Here is a 15,040-nt window from a genome sequence, read left to right on the forward strand (position 1 = left end):
TAAATCAATTGTCAGCGTTAAGCCTCAGGTTCACACAGATGAGAGTACTAATAGAAGCCTATTCTATTGCATAAAACAACCATTCGATGCAATAACAGTACTATAACAATCTTGTAATTTCTCCACCATAGTGGCTACATGCAGCTGTTGCTTTGATCTCAAAACAAGCGCATCTACTCATGAACACAGCTGTAAACACAGTCCAGACCAAAGTAAATGGCACAGATCCATATATGGCAACGGTCAATTTGCATATAGGCCTACTGCAGTTCTGATTTGTTATGCCTCACTGGTCTGTGTAGAGTACGGACTGAGTCTTGCGCAATAGAATCTTACTCCGATGCGTTCTGCCTATAACATTTTTTGCATCTTTTTTTTCTTCTGGCATGTTGCATTGAAAGTGGCTAATCTTGCGTTGATTCGATCACAATTGCCACAGTAAAGGGAAACGTTGATAGTGTTAACAGGGAAAACTCTAGAAATGAGCTTCTGTCAGTGAGCTGATATTTTTGCTGCACTCCGCGCAGCAGTCACTGGGAGCTGGGTGGCAGAGGGAACATTGCATGACACAAGGATCAATTAACATTGAAAAGAGAATAATTACATGAATTACATTCTCAGGTCATAAACATACATATTACCATCAATAACGGTGCTCCATGCTTTAAAGATACATTTCTATATATGTTTTTACTTCAAATTCATCTCCAGCGCCACCCCAACATCAACATGTGTGAAAATGGCACATTTTTATGTTTTGTAGTAAAAAAGAAGATAAGTCTTTTGGAGTGGAGTGCCCATCACAAAGTGGCCATCACAAAGCCCTGACCTCATCCTATAGAAAATTTGTGGACAGAACTGAAAAAGCGAGTGCGAGCAAGGAGGCCTACAAACCTGACTCAGTTACTCCAGCCCTGTCAGGAGGAATGGGTCAAAATTCACCCAACTTATTGTGGGAAGCTTGTGGAAGGCTACACGAAATGTTTGACCCAAGTTAAACAATTTAATGGCAATGCTATCAAATACTAATTGAGTGTATGTAAACTGACCCACTGGGAATGTGATGAAAGAAATAAATGCTGAAATAAATCATTCTCTCTACCATTACTCTGACATTTCACATTCTTAAAATAAAGTCGTGATCCTAACTGACCTAAGACAGGGAATTTTTACTCGGATTAAATGTCAGGAATTGTGAAAAACTGAGTTTAAATGTATTTGGCTAAGGTGTATGTAAACTTCCGACTTCAACTGTAGATTCCTTGAGACTTTTGATAAAATCATGCAGGGCTTGAAATTAACCTGATTATCCACTTGTCCTTCAGACAAAGTGCTCTACATTGTAGAGTAATAGTGAAGACATCAAAACTATGAAATAACACCAATGGAGCCATGTAGTTTCCAGAGAAAGTGTTAAACAAGTCACTTTGCCTTGATGACAGCTTTGTACACTCTTGGCATTCCTGTCTCTCTTGGCTAAGAGTTGAGGAAAGACTGACTTCTTGTTTTTATAAGAAACATTAATGTGTTGTAAATTCCAAATTGTTTGCATAGTCAACTTACACACAGCACTGACACACACACACTTACCCCACCAGACATGCCACCAGCAACACTTCATGGCACAACGCCTCTCCCCCATGTGACCTACTTGTTGTGTGTATGTACTGACGTGTGTAATGCGCGCACACACACACTATGTTAATGTTTTTAAATGTACTGACGTGTGTAATGCACACACACACTATGTTAATGTTTTTAAATGTACTGACGTGTGTAATGCACACACACACTATGTTAATGTTTTTAAATGTACTGACGTGTGTAATGCACACACACACTATGTTAATGTTTTTAAATGTACTGATGTGTGTAATGCACACACACACTATGTTAATGTTTTTAAATGTACTGACGTGTGTAATGCACACACACACTATGTTAATGTTTTTAAATGTACTGACGTGTGTAATGCACACACACACTATGTTAATGTTTTTAAATGTACTGACGTGTGTAATGCACACACACACTATGTTAATGTTTTTAAATGTACTGACGTGTGTAATGCACACACACACTATGTTAATGTTTTTAAATGTACTGACGTGTGTAATGCACACACACACTATGTTAATGTTTTTAAATGTACTGATGTGTGTAATGCGCACACACACACTATGTTAATGTTTTTAAATGTACTGACGTGTGTAATGCGCACACACACACTATGTTAATGTTTTTAAATGTACTGAAGTGTGTAATGCGCACACACATCTATCTTTCATTAACTTATTTTATAGTTAATGCTAGCTAATTCTAAAAACAATGTCAATTAAGTCATAAAAGGTACACATAAGAACAATAAAAATATTAAAGAGTTGAGCAGAACCTCTCTATATCTAAACAGTTATAGTGGTCCCTCCCTATTCCCAGCCGATCCGCCCCTGCTTCCGGGAGAATTCTGGATTCCTAGCTCGGTTGAATCTGTCCTTGCTCTTGTGCCGGGTCCGCACTGAGACCAAAGTCCAACCCAGATTGTCCTCTGGCTTGGCCTTGCTCCCACCTCCAGCACCATCATCATCATCTTCTTCCAGAGCCAGAATGTGTAGATGGGTCGTCAGGTCATCCAGTGGCTGTGTCAAGGATGGAGGTGTGGCCCTCTGCGGCACAGACACCAAGGGGATGACAGAAGCATCATGGGAGTTGAGTATGGCTCCCAGGATGGCCCTATACAGCTGCCAAGAGCAAGGGCCTCCCATTAGGAGAAAATCTGGGGTCAAGCCCTCTCTCAGTTTGATCACAACATGGTGATCGGTCCACAGTGTCTAGCTGCATCTGGTCTGCAGCACTGGGCAATCCCTGGACACCCATGGTGTGTTCTGTCTGGGATGTATTTCCTAGTGCAGAGTTTCAGCAGTCATGGGACTGGCTAAGTGAGGCTAGCGTCATTCCAATGGATGACTTACCTTTCCTTAAGTTTCACTTTCCATGCCTCATCTCAGTCACTCCCATATTGTCTCTGGTCACAGAAGGCATAGACTAGTTCATTGGACCTTATATGACAGTCATGGGAATGTGTTTAGATGTTGTTTTTTTTGCAATTTTGATAAACGTTCCTCAAAGTCTCGCAATGTTGCGTCTCTGGTTTTTGAAACTCTGTGCCTCTTTCCGTGTTCACGTTCTAGTCAGAACTTGGAAACTCTGACATTTCAGACTTGCTAACTTGTTGTACGTATACATGTGCCGCTATCAACCAGTTAACAAGTCGGACATTTCCGAGTATCCTAGTTCTGATTTGAATATGACCGCGGCATCTCTTCACAGGTCGTTGTGTAGTCACGTGGGTCGCGAGTCAAACAGGGTAAACGAAACCTAGATAAACTTCACATGAAGAAAACCAAACGGATGTTATTTAGCCCCGCGGAAATTGCTTTATCAAACCATACAAATAAAAAACATAAAACCATACAAAACAATGTATCTTAAACATAAAAAAACAACACTTGGGAATATTTCCTTATTATTATAATACTAAAAAACTTTAAACCCACAAATGTAATGTAGGCTACAAAACATACAATGTTGCTCAAACCTAGTCCTTCCCCAAACCGCCTGAATCAATTCTCAGAAGAAACACAGGCTCTGGATGAAAATCTGCATTTTCACATTATGATGTTTTTGTGGGGGCAAGATAATTGATAAGGAGTCAACTTAATTTAACTCTGATCGCTGTTATTACTCAAATTTTTACATGACGAACATTGACAATAATTTTTCATGCCAGAGAGGCTCAAATTAAGCACAGATTCAAATGCATAAGACAAGTGCTGAACATAATTTTACTATAATTGCAAAAAAACATCTAAAACACATTTCCACCCTTATCAGTGTCATATAAAGTCCCATGATCTATTATATGTCTACTGTGACAAGAGACAATATGGGAGTGACAGATGTGAGGTAAGGAAAATGAAACTTAAGGAAAGGAAAACTCATCCATTGTAATAATGCTAGCCTCACTCAGTCAGTCCCATGACTTCTGAAACTCTTCACTAAGAAAGACATCACATCTCAGACAGAGCACACCATGGGCGTCCAGGGATTGACCAGGTTTATGGAGGAGAATGGAAACATTTTAAAAGATGTTCCCTTCAGAAACAGCAAGCTGATCATAGATGGTAGTAATCTGTTCCATTTGCTTTATTTTAACTCACGTTTGGATCAGAGTCATGGAGGGGATTACGATGCGTTTGAGGGCCAAGTCTGCAAGTTCTTTAAGGCTCTGAGAGACTGCGACATTGACCCTTTTGTGATTGTAGATGGGGGCTCCGACTACACCGACAAAAAGTTTGAAACACACAAAGAACGAGCTCAATCAAGGATCAACACAGCCAACAGCTTGTCCATGGGGCTTCAGGACAGGGGTGGTGTACTACCAACCCTCATCAAAGATGTCTTCAAACAGGTCCTCTCCAGCCTGAAGGTGCCATTCGCACAGTGCATTTGTGAGGCAGACCAAGATATAGCCTCCCTGGCTCGAAGTTGGAACTGTCCAGTGCTGACCAATGACAGTGACTTTTATATCTTTGACATCCAGGCAGGATTTCTGCCCACATCCCATTTTCACTGGCAGAAAGTGTCTATGCAACGTGGGAGCTTTATAAGATACATTCCCTGCAAGCAGTACACCACAACAAGCTTCTGCAAACACTTCAACATCAACAGACAGGTTCTCCCAGTCTTCGCCGCCATGTTAGGAAACGACTACGTCAAGTTGCATAACATGGGCATTTCCCTCAGGTGGGAAGAATACTCGTCAATGGAAGGAAGGTTCGCCCGCTTCGACGGCTTGCTGAATTGGCTGGCTCGCTTCCAGGGGCAGAAGGAGGCCTTGGACTCTGTGCTCAGGCTTATCCTTCATGGTAACAACAGACAGAAAATGGATGCTGCCCTCCAGGGCCTCTCCCTGGGCATAGAAGAGTACCATCTTCCCCCTAGTTGCCTGGAGCGGTTCTTCAACGATGGAGTGGGACCAGGCCCCGGCCGTCTCGCAGAGCCTCTGAGGGTCCTTCCAGACTGGACCCTACTGCCGTTGATGAAGGGTAGACTTCCCTCCTGCATTGTAGACGTGCTGCTGCTGAGGAAGGTGATGCATCATGTCCAGGTGGAAGATGCCCACTTGCCCTGTGGGAACAACACCTCTCGGCCAGTACGACAGGTACTCTACGGGCTGCTGCTGGGTGGGAGGAGGGCAGACCACAGCAGTCAGAGACCCCCAGTGGATGACGTGGAGGAGTATTACAGGGAAGGCCAGTACCTGACCAGCAGCATGGTTGAAGCCGTCCTGCCCAGTGCTGTAGAACAGATGCAGCTAGACACTCTGTATCAGGTATGTATACATGTGTATGATATAGTATACAGTATATTCAAACATACTGCTGGTGATTCTCATTCTCTTGCTGTGCTCCTTAGGCTCCAAGGCCAGTGCAGCTTAAGGTGTTTTTGGAGACCCTTGGTGTGTCCCAGTCCACTTTGAGCGGTGTCCCGCCTCATCTGCGTCTTCCTGTGGCTGTCACCTGCTACTGGCTGAGGCACGCCCATCCCCCTCCAGACCTGCCTCTCCTGCAGGCCCTGCTACTAGGATTGGTGTACGGAGAGCTCTGCAGACAGAGGAAGAGCCAAAGAGGTATGGCCCAGAGCATGAACGAGAAAACACAGTATTTAGAATTGATAAATATTGAACTGTGTGAAGTGCAGCCACTGACTCCTCCCTTTTTTGTGTAACAGGGTTTATGGGGGGACCAGTGTTGGAGAGGCTGAGAGGGCTGATTCAGAGAGGTACAAGGAGCCTAGACCTGGGTGTGGCCCACGCCTACAGCCAGTGGCAGTGCTGCCTGAAAGAAAGCCTTCACCTGAACCAACTGCTGTGCCTCCCTCTTGCCGAGCCTCAGTGTGCCTGGTAAGGTGTCCCTTCCTAAGTCAACCCTTGCCCCTAAACTTAGAGCAGTGGTATTCATTCACATCGTATTTTAGCCCAGCAGAAACACAGCTAATTCAACCATGTTTTGTTTCCCGTGTGGTGTCTAGGCTGTACAAGGGTACTCTGGTGCACCAGCTTGTGACCAAACTGAGAGGGGGGTTAACCCCGGATTCTCTCCTGATTGGAGGCCCTTGCTCTGGGCAGCTGTATCGGGCCATGCTGGGAGCCATACTCAACTCCCATGATGCTTCTGTCATCCCCTTGGTGTCTGTGCCGCGGAAGGCCACACCTCCATCCTTGACACAGCCACTGGACGACCTGACGGCCCATCTACACATTCTGGCTCTGGAAGATGATGATGATGATGGTGCTGGAGGTGGGAGCAAGGCCAAGCCAGAGGACGATCTGGGTTGGACTTTGGTCTCAGTGCGGACCCGGCACAAGAGCAAGGACAGATTCAACCGAGCTAGGAATCCAGAATTCTCCCGGAAGCAGGGGCGGATCGGCTGGGAATAGGGAGGGACCACTATATAACTGTTTAGATAGACTTTCTGCTCAACTCTTTAATATTTTTATTGTTCTTATGTGTACCTTTTATGACTTAATTGACATTGTGTTTTTTAGCATGAACTATAATAGATGTTATGAAAGTTAAAAGTTTCACTTTGTTTTATTTTGGTCTTTGAAAATAGCTCTATAAATCTCATGTATTGTTACTATTAAAATATTTTCAGAGCAGCAGTAATGTATCATAATTGTATCATCAAAATGAAAAATAACATTTAAATCAGCTGTTCTTGAGAATTATCTCTGCTTTGGCAGTATATTTTATATGGAAATCTTAAACTGAACAAATCTTAGATATTGTACTTTTTACCTCAATCTGAAAACGTATGACACTCAAACCTTTAACCAAGTTAGCAGACACTCTTAAAATAATTACAAAAAATGTAAACCATTGATAAGGCATTTACAAACGGTTTGTTTTGTGTACAGCAGTGCAGCTCTCTAGGCCCTTTACTCTTTCCTATTTTTAGCAATGACCTGCCACTGGCATTAAACAAAGCATGTGTGTCCATTGATGCCGATGATTCAACCAAAACTGAACTAGCTCTTATTGGCAGAGGTTTAGAACTCCTTCTTATTGGTCTATTAACTAATTAACCGTCTGGTGATGTCACCAGGCAGGCCAAAACTCCATCCCAGCAAAACAGGCTGAAATTCCAGGCAGTCTTTCCAAACACTAAAAGAGCACTGTCATCATTTTCCCAATTTCACAGTATTATTCCAACCTGGAAATATATACAAAACACAGGGAAATCTAGTTTTTGACTGAACTGGGTATTTAATAGAACCAAAGTCTAATGGGGTTTTGGGGACTTTTTTCTATATTTTTATTTTAGTAATACTTTTTTTTCTTAAAACTGCATTGTTGGTTAAGGGCGTATAAGTAAGCATTTCACTGTAAGGTCTACTACACCTGTTGTATTCGGCACATGTGATATGTCCCCTATGACGATTTCTACGTGTTCTACTGTCTCTCTGGGTGGGAATGTGATCTGTTACTCTCTCTTACACAATATTATGTATCCTTTGATTATTGTCTCTGTGCTGAGCTCTTTTAGGCTGTTCTGTAGCACTAGCCCCAAGTCAAATTCTGCTGCCTTACCACCGGTCATTATAGCAGGATTGGGGCCAATTCCATTTCAATTCAGTCAATTCAGGAAGTAAATTCCAATTCACAATGTTATTCTCATTGAAAAGCATTGAGAACATTTTTAATTGTAATGGGAATTTCAGTTTACTTTCTGGATTGCCTGAATTGAAATTAAATTGAGCCCAACCCTGGTGTATACATAATCATTACAGGATCTCACTTAACTGCTGTCAGACTGGCACCTGCTGATCTGAGAAAGTTAAGAAAAAAGTTGATTATATTGCCGCTTATGTGTCTTTCCACTTCAACTGAGGTGGTCTAAAATGTCAATGAGATACAGAGTATGTACGTCCTATAACTTTAAATGTAGTGGTCCAATAATACATTGGTGTATGGTTACTATGATAATACATAAGTCCAGTTATCATTCTCCTCATTATCATATTCCAGTTATCATTATTCACTAGTAAGGGTGGGTACCGCTTTGTGGCACTATGCCACCTAGTAAAAAACTGTCAAGAATATAGTTTTGAATAATGAAATATTCACAAAGGGCAGTTGTGAATATACTGTAGGTGATTCTGTTGGATCTTGCAGCCCTATTGACAGAGCTGAGTCATAATTACTCACCTAAGGCATCATTTCATTGGACCTTTGTTTTTTTAACCTTTGCATTCTGTGTAGGCCTACGGCACCTGGTGTCCCTAGTAGGCCCTGACCTGGGTAGGGCACAACAGACGTGTGTGTGTGGTGTTAGTCAAGAACAGGGATATACAGTCACAATGTTAGAGACTGGGCCAATTGCAATCACTATTGACCGGTGTATTACAGCGAGGTGATCCATTAATATAGACTAAGACCACCCACACAGCTGATCTCAATGATTCTAAAATGTCCACCGCTCCAAAGCCCCTTTTATAGCTTACCTGAAGCTAACGTGTGTCCTTTGTCCTGATCTTGTCCATATTCTGATTGTTCCCACATTTGTAGACAGGTGTAGATGATTAAAAGACTCATTGTGATCCTAACCACCTCCGGTAGGAAGTCAGGCATGCATTGACTGGATATCTTTACAAGTGTAGACAGATCGGACCGAGAAATCATTGACAGGTGGCACCATTGACTTATGGCATCAATGTGTCTTAAAATAAATAAGTAACATTATGAAAGAATAGTATTCAAATATTTGGATACAGGGAGGGACCAGGAAAAATATGCAGACAGTGGATGGATAAGAGACACATTTTAATTCCATGTGTAGACACATTTCTGAAAATGTGGACAAGATCAGGAAACAGGAATAAACCATGTATAAACAGGGCTCAAAACCTTTGCACCCCCATTTCTTCCAAAACATTTTTAGCTCTAAAACAAACCTTGATGTAGATGGGAATTAAATTAAATTTTACTTACAAGCCCTTAACCAACAATGCAGTTTTAAGAGAAATAAGTGTTAAGTAAACAATTGACAAGTAAAAAATTTAAAATAAAATTAACAAATAAGTAAACAGCAGCAGTAAAATAACAATAGCGAGGCTATATACAGGGGGTACCGGTACAGAGTCAATGTGCGGGGCACCGGTTAGTCAAGGTAATTGAGGTAATATGTACATGTAGGTAGAGTTAAAGTGACTATGCATAGATAAACAAAGAGTAGCAGCAGCATAAAAGAGGGGGGCAATGCACATAGTCTGCACTGTATTTTTATTTTTTAATTTACTGTAATAGTCTGGCAGCACAGGTGCCAGAAATAGACTAAAACTACAGACTAAAAATGTATATAAATAATCTGTATAAAACGGTGATTTACTTTCAATCAAAATAAAGTATATTACTGCAATTTTATGCCATGAACTCCTATTTTTACCTGGAATCTTCTAATTTGCTGGCATTGGTTGTGAAAATAAAGATTTGGCCAGCTAAAAGCCTAAAGAACTCCTTAATTGATGACAAAATATAGCTAGCACACAGATTATAATCATAATATTACAAAAACTACTCTCAATTCAACTGGTATCCGTTGTGAAAATAGAGAATTGGTCAGCTAAAAAAACAGACAACTCCTTAATTGTTGACAAAAATAAAGCTAGAAAACAGATTATTATAATAATATTACAAAAACCTACTCTCAATGTAACTATTATTGGTTGTGAAAATAGAGAGTCAAGGTAGAATGCAGTTAATGTTTGTAATGTAGTGATATCAGTATCAGTACAATCCCAGACGACAGCATTTTTTTTTTACATTCTCTTGCATAATTGTATACTGTTTAAACATCAGAAACTTTATTTTACTATAATTATCTGCATTTAGAATGTAAAACTAAAGTAAATATCCATAAAACAATGGTAAATGTAGTGTTTTCTTTACAATGTATATTACTGTATTTCTACAGCTTATTGTTGTGAAAAGGGGATGCGTGTCTGTAAAAATACAGGAAGTTTAATGTATTTCGCATTTACTGACATCTCCTATTATTCAACACAACGAAAGTTAAATATAAGTTTATCCCTGTAATTTCACAGTATTCTACCATTATTCATAAGTACAGAAACAAAATGTTTTTACAGTGTGTGTAGCCCTTTGATTAGCTGTTCAGGAGTCTTTTGGCTTGGGGGTAGAAGCTGTTTAGAAGCCTCTTAGACCAAGACTTGGCGCTCCGGTACCACTTGCCGTGCGGTAGCAGAGAGAACAGTCTATTACTAGGGTGGCTGGAGTCTTTGACAATTTTTAGGGCTTCCTCTGACACCGCTTGGTTTAGAGGTCCTGGATGGCAGGAAGCTTGGCCCTGGTGATGTACTGGGCCATACGCACTACCCTCTGTAGTGCCTTGCGGTCAGAGACCGAACAGTTGCCATACCAGCCAGTGATGCAACCCGTCAGGTTGGTGCAGCTGTACCTTTTGAGGATCTGAGGACCCATGCCAAATCTTTTCAGTCTCCTGAGGGGGAATAGGTTTTGTCGTGCCCTCTTCACGACTGTCTTGGTGTGCTTGGACCATGTTACTTTGTTGGTGATGTGGACGCCAAGGAACTTGAAGTTCTCAACCTGCTCCACTACAGCCCCGTCTTCCAGGGGTCCTGCAAAATTAAGGCAGTTATACAATTTTAAAAACATTACAATACATTCACAAAAGATTTGACAACACATTAAGTGTGTTCCCTCGTGCCCCTACCACATATCTGCAACACAAAATAAAATAATTGGTAACCTACATTCGAAAAGGAAACCTACCAATGTGATGTAGCCTAATAACGCTCTAGCTGAGGAACACAAACCGTGTGTCTGGCACACGTGATCACTTATGGCATCTTTGGCACAAGTGTCCCTTATAGTCAGTCATTTGCTTACGTAACCTGCTGCAATATAGATAACCCGAGGAAATTGTTCTAGCAGACCACTAAAACAAATATTTTCTGTGAGACGACTTATTATTATACTTCAAACACTTCCACCCTACTAATGTGGTTATGTCAAAGGTGGTTTAGTATGGTTTTAGAAACTCTGTTGTTATTTCCAGTCAGTCATGTTTTAAAAAGTAAAGCGATTGCATATATTTAATTCCTACAACTCCCAGAATGTACTGGGGCTCCTTAATGCTGTTTGCAGCAGCGGCGAACGTCATACGATCAGAGCCCTTTGCGACATACGGATGTCCCATGTTTTCTGGTAAGTAATAAACAGTTTCTTTGACTGTGTTAACCGGGCTGATCAGAACACACGCGATGCTTACGACTGGGTTTTTGTAAATACGGGAGTTTTATAACGAAGTTAATCTTTATTAGATAGCATATAGCTCTTCATGGCTGACACACCTATCCAACTGTAGCTAGTTACAGCCAGAGTTTGCCAAGTAGGCTACATCAACTCTACGGAGTTGAGCGACGTTTTTTATACGGATCTCAGTTTTTTAAATGAAGCTCCGTCTCCTTCGAGTCACTATGCAGTCGATACTTCACATTTTTTAAATTCTTAAACCCTTATCGTGTAGGTATGTTTGTCCTCTGTTTTTGCGTGCATTTTTTGTTTGCTTAAATCCATACCTTTTTTTATAAAACTGTAATCAAATACAACCACATACTGTTTCCTCATTGTTGTTGCTCTAAAATGTTAGCACGGCGCGAATGCGCATGTGCCAATTGAATCTCAACGCAACAGTCAGTGGTTGTATTTTATTAAGTAGGTACTTGGCTAGCTACAGCCAGAGTATTTAGCTAGAGAATTAAGAGATATGGCAGCAAGATTATTATGTAAAAGTCTGAGGCTACTGTACGCTAGTTCTAATGCCATGTTGATCAAATATTCTGTACGTGTGTCTCTGTCCGTCTGGCTACAAAGATGAGGTACAGGTGACATGGAGAACTACAGTAAGGCGCGGACGGTGGAACAGCCCTGCCCCTGCCCATTCCCTGGCCTCTCCAGCGACACCGATGAAGTTAGAGTGAAGGATGGCAGCAAGATCCGCAACCTCATGCACTACGCCCTGAGCCGCATGGAGGTCAAGCCCAGGGCGCTGGAAGGCGAGGGGGGGCATCCTAAGAGCGAAGAAGGGGGTAGCACGACCGAGGTCCAGGAAGCACCATGCTCCCAGGCACCGGAAAAGATGCCTAGCCGGCAGATAGTATTCACTGGGATGGGGAAGGGGGTCTCCAAGGCCATCACGTGTGTGGAGATCCTGAAGCGCCGTGTGAAAGGCTTGCACCAGCAGACCAGGCTGCTCTTCAGCACTGTCCTGGAGGTGTGGGAACCCCTGGAGCCTGCGGCAGGCCTGGACAGCCTCACCGTCAATAGGAACATACCCGCTATCTGGGTACTGCTCTCCAGAGACCCCCTGGATGCCAGCCTGCCTGGATACCAGGCTCCAGGGAACTTTGATGCCCTGTGGGCACAGGCTGCCAAGGAGGATGCAGGGGTGGCTGGTGGACAGAGGCATGGGGGCAGGAGGAAGAGGGGAGGTGGTGGTGGCAGGGGTAAGGGACCAGGAGGCCCTGTCAGACAGACTGGTCGATCCAGAGAGCCAGGAAAAGGCCAGAGTCATGGTAAGGGGGCGCTGGCAGGGCAGGAATGAGATGTGGTCTGTGTGTGGAAGAGGCCTTTGGACCAACCTGTTAACATCACAAGACAGTCCCCCATCGACCGATGAGTGCACAGAATATCAACCTTTTCAACTTTTCCGTTATTGTGTTATGTCTCACTTTCTGGGAGAGGGGATGTGAGGGAGTGGCTAAGTTCATAGGTCAAGCCTGAGAATTTTCTGACTTGGGTGGAAATGTTTTCATGACAGATACTTATTTTGTGCTCTTATATTTCAGTTCAATATTTTGTCTCATAAGTAAATAAAGTGTAGCCTGAACATGATTGCACTGGTCATTTTGATGTTTGATTTTTATAGAAAATGTATTCTAGCTTGTTCTGCAACTACATGCAGAACAATAACACTTATTATTTTCAAATGAATATAATTAATGAATGTTATTGCTGGAGAAAGGAGTTCATTGAATGTTCTGCTTGAGCGCTCTTGAGAAGCTGAACAACAATGCCATCTTGTGGTGAAAATGTGATGATGCCAGAGTTTGAAGGTTAGAGAGGTCTTGGACATAAAGGTGTTCCTTCCCTGTAAAAACATAAGCTGTCAATCACAGACCATTTCTTTAACCTATACGTCTGATTGTGGAGCTATATTTCTTCATAATCCACTGGGGAATAACCTAAATGTAAATGTCAAAATATTGAAACGTTATATTAAAAGTGAATTCCTTTCCAGGAAAAAACCAGAGCATAGCAATCAGTGAATGTGTGCAGTGGGATCAGAGTGGCAGATGTAGGTAACCTAGTCAGTCACTGCCAGCACCTTATCCCTTTATCCTCTTCAGTGGATTCTCTTGAGGGAGCAGCCGCGGTGTGTGGAATGGCCTGGCTGGAACAGACGAGGATTAAGGGGTCTTAACTAGGACCTGACTCCATTACAGGAGGTGTGCTAGTCAGGAGGAGAAATACACCAGGGAGAGGAAACTGGGAAGTGACGGACAAAAAGAAAGGATGAGTGGCGGTGGACGGGCAAGTTCAGGACAGATCCTGGTTCTCTCATGGCTGGTCGTTGTTCCTTCTCTGACCCAGGCTCGCCACTCTCTGCCAGTCTTGTGGATCATGCCACTGACAGACAACCCAGGGCGGGGAAACCTTACGGCGTCCGTGTTGCCGGCTGTCCAGCTCGCTCTAGACGACCTGAGCAGGCAGCAGACTCCTCTAAGAAACTATGAGATCAATTTTCACATCATAGATTCAGAGGTAACTTTTGCTGGTGTGTTAGTGGACTGGTGTTTTTGGACCAACAAGCCTCTGTTAGTGGGGTGTACATTGTTTATGTGGAGAACAAGGTTAAAAGTAGTGTATTTTAATGCAAGAAAGCACATGTAAGCTGTTCAGTGCATTTGGAATCATAATGATGATGAATGGAGTGGGACAGTTCACTCTTCGTTTTCTCTTTGTCTTTTAGTGTAATATTGCCAAAGGACTTAAAGCCTTCTTTGATGCCATATGCTTTGGGCCAAAATACTTAATGATCTTTGGAGGTGTGTGTCCATCAGTCACATCCATCATTGCTGAGTCACTACAGGGGTGGAACCTTGTACAGGTATCTTTTTACATCACACTGTATTGTAGGCACTGAGCAACTGTTTTACATCACATTGTATTGTAGGCACCGAGCAACCTTTTTACATCACATTGTATTGTAGGCACTGAGCAACTGTTTTACATCACATTGTATTGTAGGCACTGAGCAACCTTTTTACATCACATTGTATTGTAGGCACTGAGCAACCTTTTTACATCACACTGTATTGTAGGCACTGAGCAACCCTTTTACATCACATTGTATTGTAGGCACTGAGCAACCTTTTTACATCACAGTGTATTGTAGGCACTGAGCAACCTTTTTACATCACACTGTATTGTAGGCACTGAGCAACCTTTTTACATCACATTGTATTGTAGGCACCGAGCAACCCTTTTACATCACATTGTATTGTAGGCACTGAGCAACCTTTTTACATCACACTGTATTGTAGGCACTGAGCAACCTTTTTACATCACATTGTATTGTAGGCACTGAGCAACCTTTTTACATCACACTGTATTGTAGGCACTGAGCAACCGTTTTACATCACACTGTATTGTAGGCACTGAGCAACCTTTTTATACCACGTTGTATTGTTTATCACAATAGAGCATGTTATTTAATAGGTGACATACATGCAAATCACACCATTGCTGGTACTTCAAATAATGATAGAGTGCTCTTCAAGCCTAACATTATTGCACATTCAATATTTCAGCTGTCTTTTGCTGCAACAACGCCTGCTTTAGATGATGAGAAAAAATATCCCAACTTCTTCTGA

General features: G+C 42.2%; 2 protein-coding genes across 5 annotated transcripts; both read left to right on the forward strand.

The window, feature by feature from the left end:
* Positions 1-4,014: 4,014 nt before the first annotated feature.
* Positions 4,015-8,077, forward strand: LOC106574784 (protein asteroid homolog 1). The gene is made up of 4 exons (XM_014150871.2): positions 4,015-5,392; positions 5,476-5,689; positions 5,791-5,962; positions 6,091-8,077. Exons 1-4 carry the CDS (start codon positions 4,091-4,093, stop codon positions 6,497-6,499), a joined length of 2,097 nt encoding a protein of 698 aa, XP_014006346.1. The 5' UTR covers positions 4,015-4,090; the 3' UTR covers positions 6,500-8,077.
* A 2,932-nt stretch (positions 8,078-11,009) lies between these two features.
* LOC106574794 (ribonuclease P protein subunit p25-like protein) lies at positions 11,010-12,998 on the forward strand. Of its 4 annotated transcripts, none has more exons than XM_014150878.2 (2): positions 11,010-11,309; positions 11,979-12,998. In XM_014150878.2, the coding sequence occupies exon 2, from the start codon at positions 11,995-11,997 to the stop codon at positions 12,706-12,708; it is 714 nt and encodes a 237-aa protein (XP_014006353.1). In that variant the 5' UTR covers positions 11,010-11,309; positions 11,979-11,994; the 3' UTR covers positions 12,709-12,998. The 4 variants fall into 4 exon arrangements, with proteins under 4 accessions (XP_014006353.1, XP_014006360.1, XP_014006370.1 ...); XM_014150885.2 differs by having other exon boundaries at positions 11,300-11,393; XM_014150895.2 differs by lacking the exon at positions 11,010-11,309 and adding an exon at positions 11,342-11,631.
* The last annotated feature ends 2,042 nt before the right edge of the window (positions 12,999-15,040 follow it).

This window comes from Salmo salar, chromosome ssa05, assembly GCF_905237065.1.
Source record: "Salmo salar chromosome ssa05, Ssal_v3.1, whole genome shotgun sequence".
NCBI classification, from domain to species: Eukaryota; Metazoa; Chordata; class Actinopteri; order Salmoniformes; family Salmonidae; genus Salmo; species Salmo salar.